At 33.8% G+C, this 10,380-nt stretch overlaps 1 protein-coding gene across 1 annotated transcript in view; it reads left to right on the top strand.

Moving 5' to 3' along the window:
- Positions 1–10,380, top strand: part of TNKS (tankyrase, TRF1-interacting ankyrin-related ADP-ribose polymerase) — a 161,722-nt gene that overhangs the window by 120,516 nt on the left and 30,826 nt on the right. Inside the window, exons 14-18 of the mRNA XM_006765657.2 lie at positions 1,261–1,340; positions 4,362–4,507; positions 6,636–6,801; positions 7,992–8,211; positions 8,493–8,602. Coding sequence (XP_006765720.1) covers positions 1,261–1,340; positions 4,362–4,507; positions 6,636–6,801; positions 7,992–8,211; positions 8,493–8,602 — 722 coding nt within the window. The remainder of the gene's footprint in view (positions 1–1,260; positions 1,341–4,361; positions 4,508–6,635; positions 6,802–7,991; positions 8,212–8,492; positions 8,603–10,380) is intronic.

Genomic DNA, 10,380 nt, shown 5'->3' with positions numbered 1-10,380 from the left:
CTGAGTCACTTAAAATAATAGTAGTCATTTCCGGTCTCACAGTTTTTGTAGTTCAGGAATTCATCTTAGGTTCAAGGTTCTGGCTCAGGGACTTCAGTGATTTCTTTTTCTTTTTTTCTGAAGAATTCTTTTTTTTTAATACTCTATTTTTTTCTTTATTGATTAAGGTATCACATATGTGTCCTTATCCCCTTATTGCCCCCTCCCCCCACCCCACTCACATTCATGCCTTCACCCCCCTGTTGTCTGTGTCCATTGGTTAGGCATATATGCATGCATACAAGTCCTTTGGTTGATCTCTACCACTTACCCCCACTCTCCTCTACTTTCCCTCTGAGTTTTGAGCATCTGATCGATGCTTCTCTGTCTCTGGATCTGTTTTGGTTCATCAGTTTATATTGTTCATTATAATCCACAAATGAGTGAGATCGTGTGATATTTATCTTTCTTTGACTGACTTATTTCAATTAGCATAATGCCTTCCATTTTACGTTGATCTCTACCACTTACCCCCACTCTCCTCTACTTTCCCTCTGAGTTTTGAGCATCTGATCGATGCTTCTCTGTCTCTGGATCTGTTTTGGTTCATCAGTTTATATTGTTCATTATAATCCACAAATGAGTGAGATCGTGTGATATTTATCTTTCTTTGACTGGCTTATTTCAATTAGCATAATGCCTTCCATTTTATAGACATTTTGAATTGTATTTCCTTAAAGCCATTCAATAAATGTGAATTAAATTTCTTTTTTTTTTAGTAGGCCTTTTTATATACACTGATGATGTTTTCTAAGATCACTGATTTAAGGGGTAATACTTCTGTTTCATATTGAGGAAACTGAGGCCCAAAAGAAAGGCTGAACATTAAGTACTGAAAGTTGAGTGGCTTCCCTAGGTTTGCATAACAAAATCCATGGCAAAGCTTTGCTACAACACTTTTAAGACCAATCTATCATGAAGATGATCGTGATCTTGTGGTGCTTTGTGTCTTCATTCCCCTATGCCAGGTATTGACCAGAAAGTTTGAAGAATAGAGTAGCAGGGTTGGAGACGGATTTATGTGTCTTAGAATTTATTTAAATTTGGCTTAGGATGAGATGGATATAGATTGAAGTAAGAAACCACTTATCTTTTGTTTGAAAAAGATAGGTCTCAGAATCTGATCCTTTAATCTCTCTCTTTGTTTTCACCAAATAATTTACCCTCTTTAACTACTCTGTGATTCCTTGAAAGTCAACACTAGTCTTTCCTTTTATGCAGAAAGTACACCTATGCGTACTTCTGATGTTGACTATCGACTCTTAGAGGCATCTAAAGCTGGAGACTTGGAAACTGTGAAGGTAAGTTAATGCTTTTAATGTCTTGAGTAGCACTATTGAAGCTTTGCTAACCATTTCACTTTAAGCTTGTAAGTGAAACTACTCAAATCCAAACAATGAAAGGAATAGGTGCATAAACAAGAGATCTCTAACCACAAAAAGTTTCCTAGTATGTGCCTTACATTCATTAAACTCTTTTTTAGTCACTTTTCTTGTAGTTATGTGATAGCTCTTTTATTTTCACTTACATTAATTAAATTGTTACTTTTGGCTGCGTTCATAAATTTCTAAACTAGTTCAAGCCCAGGTAGTAGTACAATGATGTTTAAAACATTGTTTCTTGAAGTTTTCCAAGAGATTCTCACATTGGCTCTGGGAAAGAATGATCCTGCAACCATTAGGAATTATTTATATGCAGAAGATGGGTTTTCCTTTTTATGTAACTCTGCTTGCCAAGAAAATTTTAATCAACCTTTATTTGTGGTATAAACAATGGTTATAAATTTAATGTTTCTCAAATGAAATTATATTCTAATATCAAATATACTTTTAAAAACATACACACTTCCCATCTATAATCATTCATGTAGAGATGAAGATAGAAGAAAGGGATATAGTTTTTGGTTTCATTATGTTTTGTTTTGTTTTTAAGAAAGGCCGATTGCAATATTGTTATTGCCAGTCATACCAGATTTTATTTTTCAAATTACACTTTGTCACTTATTAATAAGCCAACTCTATTTTTGTGACTTTCAGTAAACTAATTATAGCACTCTTGATGACATATACTATTTGAAAGTGACGGTACACACTTTTTAAGCTCTGTTGCCTAGAAATTTAATTTTGTTTTAATATGTGGTCACTTTCAGTCTTTCTTTCATCATATAATAACATCTAAGTTACTTAAAGAAAATAGTAAATAAATAGCCACTGGAGAGAAAATTTCAAGTGTGTTTTTCTTTTTTTCTTAAAAATACTCTGTAATTTGAAGTGTATCCTAATAAAGGAAAGTGTTTAAATATAAAAAATGATTAGGACTCCTTTTCTGTGTCACAGCATGGTAATCTCAGCACTAGAATTGCTAGATGTACCCATTATAATGAAATTAAAACTTTTTTAATGTAATAAATTAACAAAATTCCATTATCTTTTGTGTGTAAATATACTGCACCTTTCCGGTTTCCTAAACAGTCTATTCACAATAAAGGACCAACTATGTTTTTTTGAATGGAATCAAAATGGTGGAAGAAAAAGCACAAATTAAGTGAGAATTAGGCTGCATAAATTTCTTACCCTAGAGGTTTTAGAAAGTATTAGAAATTAGATATTAGAAGAAAAGCTGTTTGCTGAGTAACATATTTGACATTATATAAAGCAGCTAGAAAGGATGTGAAATTGCTTTGTCATTCAAAAAGAAAGTAAAACAGACTAGAGATTAAAAAAATTCCAAATATCGAAAACCAAGTATTTAATAAGCAGAATGGGGTTTTATTTTTATAACCTGGTAAAATGAGTTGTGTTTCTTCATTTCCTCCCTCATTCTGATTTTGCCAGTCTTCTCTGGGGAGAAAAAAAAGTTAAATTAAAAAATAAGAACCAGAAGAGTAAGTGCTTCAGTCATGTAAGACACCACTGGTGTTTACTAGCAATTTTTGCAGCCTTTCTTTTTAGTTTATGTATTAATTTATTTGTTTTTATTTAATTGTATATTTTTATTCTCTAATTTATGTGTTAATGTAGCCACAGACTCACTTGTCATGAAAAGATAAGATGTTTGAGCTGATCAGATGATAATGTTCTTCAGAAGTTAGAGTCTGGTGCTTTTCCACAAAGAGTCGATGCGATTGTAGGCTCTCCCTAATACTGCCCAGACGTGTTTCTGTCATGTAAAAATTGTACCGTCTGAAAAGTCCTGTTTTCACCCTACCAGTGTGAAAGCCCCTACTGAGTATATCACTAGAAGCAGGTTCTTCATTTTTAACCAGCCATGCACCAAAAAGATCAGGAGAACAGGGTCTGAGTCTTCACTACTCCTTACCAACCCCATGAAAAAAGATTTCACTAAACCTCACTGAGCCTTGGTTTATTTATAAAATGGAGATAATGATCAACCTCACAGATAGCAATTTACTGAAAGAATATGACATTTTTTACAAATTGTAAATGATTGTTCCAATATCATTGTATTTCGTCTGTCACCACTGGTGATGCAGCCTGTCAGCCCTTACTTTGCTTCTACTGCTTGTAATCAAGGAGAGTGGCGTTGATACTGAAATGGTAACATTCAAAAGGAGAAAAGGAGGTACAGGAGAGATTTGGAGGGCATAGCTGAAAGAGGTGGAAGTAAAACCAAAAATTAGAATATGATTACAATCAGTTTGACTTGTAGAGTTAGACAAACATCCCCCAAAGATCAAGTAAAGCACTGTGGACTGCATGGCTTTGTTGGTTTTATTATATTTTTGTTTTGTTTTTTAAGAAAGGCCAATTGCAATATTGTTATTGGCAGCCATACCAGATTATTTTTTTCAAACTAAACTTTGTCACTTATTAATAAGCAAACTCTATTTTTGGATCAAAGGGCCAAGTGTGTGGTCCAAGCAGGATTAATAGTTTTTCCAGAGCCTTTTTTCTTGCCCCATCAGAGGAGACAAGAACTCTGGGTAACTCTGCGGTCAAGTGGGGTTGCTCCTATTTGAGAGAAGAATGGCTAAGAGCATGCAAAAATGCTGTGACAAGCAGTCTTGGGCAGCAAACGCCTTAAAAGATGAAAAAGTAAGGCATCAGTTGCCTTGCAAATGCTTGCTTTATTATGGGTTTTTCCTTTTTATTAGGATTTTGTGAGAATCAATTGCTCTGTAAATAGTAAGAATATTTTTAGACATAGTACTGATTTTTAAACATCACTTCTATTATCTAATCTTTGGAAATAAATATTAGAAAATTACAAGTTATCCAGATACCTGTCGTATTTTGGAGCAAAGTCTGTGACTAAATGTTAATGTTCCTCTTATGTTTGTCTGTGTGTATGTGCAATAAAAGCAACTTTGCAGCCCTCAAAATGTGAATTGCCGAGATTTAGAGGGCCGGCATTCTACACCCTTACACTTCGCGGCAGGCTATAATCGTGTGTCTGTTGTGGAGTACCTTCTACACCACGGTGCCGACGTCCATGCCAAAGACAAAGGGTATGTGTTAGAATCCAACTGTTTGGGATTCATTCTTTTGAGACTTAAAAAAAGTATTTTATATTTTTTAGGTCTTTGATTGTTTTTCCTGTTTAAAGAAAGCAATGCAAGTGTTCTAAAGTTTAAAGTACAAACTAAAACATAGAAATGTATAGTATAGAAAGTGAAAATTCACCTCTTAGAGATTAATTACAACATTAAAATTTTGTTGTAATCCTCCCAATTTTTTAAATGCATGTACTAGTGTGTATGCTGCTGTGGGGGTTGTGGTTGTTTCTAACATAAATAATGTCATTCCAGACAATTTGCTTTGCAATTTCCTTTTTTCATCTAGTAGTATATCTTGAATATCTTTCCATATCAGTATTTAATAGTTTATCTCATCCTTTTAATGCCTATATATAGTATGAATGTGTTTATATAGTTTGTAATTTATTATTTAACCCGTGTTTTGCCATAAAAAATGTATAATCTCTTCCAAAAAGAAGCCATCCATCCCAAAGTCATCAGTATTAAAATAGAAACATTTATTTTTTTACTAATTCACATCTATATTTTTATATTAGTTTGCTAAATTATTTCTGTTTATCTAGACAGAGTTGTGTTATTTTTTAAAATATATTTTTATTAATTTCAGAGAGGAAGGGAGAGGGAGAGAGAGAAAGATAGAAACATCAATGATGAGAATCATTGATCGGCTGCCTCTTGCATGCTCCCTACTGGGGATTGATCCCGCAACCCCGGGCATGTGTCCTTGACCGGAATAGACCCTGGGACCTTTCAGTCCCCAGGCTGACACTGTTTCCACTGAGCCAAACCAACTAGGGCTAGACAGAGTTTTTAAAGCAACCATGAAAGCTATTTAGAAATGCAAGAGGAAGTTTTAATTGAAATGAGCTTCTTCTGAGTTAATTTCACGTCATCTCAAAATATAAGTAAGCACATTTCTATGCAATACTATAGAATTAAACCATACAACTTAAACTTCAATTAACTGTTATAGGACACATCAGACATAAGTAAGTATTCAGTAATAGTACCACTAGCTCTTTCAAAGTATTACAGTGTACGGAGAGCAACATTTGTGAATATTGCCCATCTTAGCACTTAGAATTTTGATCTGAAAACAATAAAAAGAAAAAAAAAAGCATGATCTCTAAATAAAAAGGCACTTGTACCTAGTTTGTTCCATGTCTTAAGTGCAACTTAAACTTACCCTTTTGATGCACCCTTTTTTATGGGAACATTTTTGGTCCCTTTAGACTATCAGCTGCCTTCTCAGCAGAACTTAGAGTCATCTCAGAAAAGTTTGCTCATAATAAGGTGGCTAGATTTTCTCATCTGACTGGAGTTTATGGTTCACACCATTATTTTCTTTAACAAATACTTAAGTTTCTCTGTCACTTAAGATTTTGAGTTTTCATTGCTTGGCACCTAAATATTTAAACTGTTACACAGAAAACATAAAAATAAAAACCAAAACCTAAAGGTAGAATTTGCCTAAATAAATAACCTAAATTGCATTGTACATTTTATAAGATTGCAGTGTTATCATTAGGAAAACCCAAATGGAAGAAAATTTGAGAGAGGATAAACCAAATTATTGAGTAGTTATTCCTAAAATCACTTTATAGTGTTGCTTTATATTGCCAGGATGAAACCTAAATGAAAAGTGTTGTGATGGAGGCCCTGGCCAGTTAGCTCAGTTGGTTAGAGCATCATCCCAATACACCAAGGTTGCCAGTTCCATCCCCACTCAGGGCACATACATTGATTCTCTCTTTCTCTAACTCAATAAAATAAAAAGAAAGTATTGTGATGCAACCTTTTTCTGTGTGTGTGTGTGTGTGTGTATTTCAAGGATATATGTATTTTAAGGATAAGGATTACTGAATTTATATCCTTCACTAAGAAACTATGAAAAGTCCTTATATTGAAAGGGACATTTTAAAAATTATTAAGCCTCACTTGGAAATGGATGAATATATCTTCAAGACCAGAGGAGAATTTTCTAAGCGAGTCTGTAGTATGGTCAGTGCCATAGAAGAATTTCATTATTATTTTCATAATTATCATTTTAACTCAAAAGATTTGTCATATGTCTTAACAATAATTTTTTTCTGTTTAGTGGCCTGGTGCCCCTTCATAATGCTTGTTCATATGGACACTATGAGGTAGCTGAGCTTTTAGTAAGGCATGGGGCTTCTGTCAATGTGGCGGACTTATGGAAATTTACCCCTCTCCATGAAGCAGCAGCTAAAGGAAAGTATGAAATCTGCAAGCTCCTTTTAAAAGTACGTAATTTTAAAAATTATAAAGTGTAAAGTAATTATATTTATTTTTGGTTAGTATATAAAATTACATCAAGGTAAATTCTGTTATGTACAATAAGTGCTACAGAGACGCTTCCACTTTCCTTTTTAGGAGGATGTTTAAGTGTGGTATCATGATACTTACATAGCTTTGAGTAGTGTCTGAAGTGTCTTCTGAACTGATTTGATTAAGTTCAGATAATTACAGCTCATCAAGGTTGGTTTTGGAAAGAGTTGAATTAGTTTGCATTGCTTATCTAATACTTACAGTATTGATATCAGAAAACATTTGTACAAAGAAAAACAAGTTTTTTTTATCGTTTGATTTTTTTTACTGGCTATTTTATTGTTAAACTCCTCATTATTAAACGTTATTTAATATAGCTTATAAAAAAAACTTGTCCTGGGTTAAATATAAAAAAATTCTTCTTCCACCATTCTTATGGCATCAAATATATTATTATGAGTATTGAGAATAACACTGTATTTGATGCACATTTCTATTTTCACTGGTTAGTAAGTCACTGTGAATTCATTATCTAGCTTGTATCTTTCAAATTTCTCCAGTGGGCCAATAGCAGACTGTCATAATAAAGATTCTTGACTTTTATTTACTTTATTTCATAGTATATATGATTAAACTCTTAAAAGCAAATTAATTGTTAATATATTTATACCTCATTTCATGATAGATGTTAAGACTTATAATAAAAATATTTTAAAATCAAATTTTCTTCTGCATTTAGAATTAAGTACTTTTTCTACCTGTGTGTGCTCCTCTTTTTACTTCTTTTTCATGCTATTCATTGAATATCTTTGTGTACTTGAAATCTGATCAAAATTTAACATCCAGACTATTCTTAAAAGGAAACGGTGTTTCTAAAGACAGTTTGGAGTCTGCGAAAGTATATTGGATAAAAAGTAAAAGATACTTGTATCTTTGCCATTTCACCATCCTTAGACTTAGGGCTTTGGTTTAGTAGTAGTTAGAAAGTTGATCCAGTAAACTGCTAAGTAGGGAATTTGAAAAATAAAACAGGATACTTCCTCTGTTGTTCAAAATGCATGAAGAATAGGTAACTTTCCTTGGAGGAGTGAAGGTGAAGTTAAATAAACAAACTTAAAGGAAGATACAACAGAAAATACAAACCCCATTTGTTTTTTCTTTGTAGCATGGAGCAGATCCAACTAAAAAGAACAGAGATGGAAATACACCTTTAGATTTGGTTAAAGAAGGAGACACGGATATTCAGGACTTACTGAGAGGAGATGCTGCCTTGTTGGATGCTGCCAAGAAGGGCTGCCTGGCAAGAGTGCAAAAACTCTGCACCCCAGAGAATATCAACTGCAGGGACACCCAGGGTAGAAACTCAACCCCTCTGCACCTGGCAGGTCAGCATCATGAGCATGCCTAAGTCTCACTGTCCCTTCTCTGGTACCTACTACGGATTATTGGGAGATGAATGCTGAGCATAAAGAGTACTACTTAGTAAATGCTTTTGGTTGACAAAATTTTATATAATTTCTTACTGTAAAGTCTCTTAATTATGTGATAATAGTATTAGCTTTTAAAGCAAAAAGTACTACAACTTCAGTATTTTTTCGATCCTTATTATTTATATACAATTTTTTTCCCTTTAAACTGACATGTTTGCCTTTTTTTACTTTAATAGCCGGCTACAATAACCTGGAAGTAGCAGAATATCTTCTAGAGCATGGAGCAGATGTTAATGCCCAAGACAAAGGTGGCTTAATTCCTCTTCATAATGCAGCATCCTATGGGGTGAGCATGCTAAAGTTCAAGTCTAGAAAACTTTACTGACATTTACTGTTTTGTTAAATGTATACTATGTATGAAATAAATAGATAATTTAGCACAATTATAATTTTCTATTCAGAGTGTTTCTAGCCTTCCCAATTAAGCTCAACTCTCTTTTTGGCCAAGGACCACACTTTTTATAGTACAACTAGAAGCCCGATGCACAAAATTTGTGCAAGAGCCTTGGCCCTGGCCCCTGCCTGCCGCCGCCACGGCTGGGGACCTCTGCCACCTCTGCTGTGGCCCCTGCCTGCTGCAGCTTTGTCCAGAAGGAAGGATGTCCGGTCAATTTGCATATTAGGGTTTTATTTATTATATAGGATAACAATTTTTGTGTGATTGTAAAATTATACCTTTTATAAATCAGTCTGCATCAAGACAGGTGTGCCAATTTCAAATCATTTTTAGAATTTAAAAATTCAACCATAGTAATTGTATCCTTCAAATGCTAGAATCTGAAAATATCTGAAGTTCTAACTCTATGTACATAAACAGTTGTCATTTTATTCTGTTGAAATGATAAACTAAAAATATTATCTATAGATTCCCTAAGGCTATTTCAATGAGTTTTACCAACTACCAGAATCACTATCATTGGGACATAATATGCACACCTTAAATGCAATAATGTCATGCACAGTTAGAATGGAGGCAAATGAGATGTAAAAGGCAGAATAAGGGAAGCCAACGAGTTAAGATTTGACATCATTGACCCAACATAGAATAGCATGGAAGTCAATTCAGCAGATGCCTTCTGAATGATCTCCATGTAAAAAGGAATATAAAAATGAGCAAAACCTAATTCCCTTCCTCAACGCTTCCTAACTAACAAATGTAATAATCTCTCGCTCAAAGAAAAATAATTTTTGATATCTCAAAAATGTACTTTATTAGATGAAATACTCTATTTCCTCCCTTTTTAATCTTAGCATTTTATCTATTATTATTATGACTAAATAAATGCAGTTTGTCTTCCGTTAAAGAGTTCTCATAACTCACTCTGTAAAAATCTTTGTCCTGAATGAAGCACTTTAGAGTAGAAAGAGAAGTATTTCTTCTGAAATCTAAAACCTTTTTTTTAGCATCAATAGATCTTCCCATTTGCACAGTGGACTGAATAAAGATGTCTCTAATCATAAAGTAATGCAATCTTAAATCTGAAAGGAATTTAAGGGAAACCAGCAATCACTTAATAGGTGCAAAAACTAAGCTGTTAGGTGATTTGTCTGTCACAGTTAATAGAGCCCAGTCTAAACCCATTCTCCTGGACTTCAGTCCTTTATTTCTATTATCTGAATGTGTGTACACATTATAAAAGTCACACTTACTGTTCATAAATGTATTTTGAGTGATATAGTACATTCATTTTTTAAAAAAACATTTTCATTGAGGCCAATGTATAATGCATTTTGTTTTGTTTATATTGGATTAATCAAAAGACTCCATTTGTTAGCCTCATACTTATAGACTTAACAGCCCAATTTAATTATATTCTACTTAGTATTTATATCACACCTCTCATTTTATAGACATTTTGTTTCCTTTCTTTATTGATTAAGGTATCACATATGTGTCCTTATCCCCTTATTGCCCCCTCCCCCCACCCCACTCACATTCATGCCTTCACCCCCCTGTTGTCTGTGTCCATTGGTTAGGCATATATGCATGCATACAAGTCCTTTGGTTGATCTCTACCACTTACCCCCACTCTCCTCTACTTTCCCTCTGAGTTTTGAGCATCT

Source organism: Myotis davidii, unplaced genomic scaffold, assembly GCF_000327345.1.
Source record: "Myotis davidii unplaced genomic scaffold, ASM32734v1 scaffold93, whole genome shotgun sequence".
Classification (NCBI taxonomy): domain Eukaryota; kingdom Metazoa; phylum Chordata; class Mammalia; order Chiroptera; family Vespertilionidae; genus Myotis; species Myotis davidii.
Note: the sequence above shows the minus strand (reverse complement) of the source record. Positions and strands in the feature narration are given on the sequence as shown.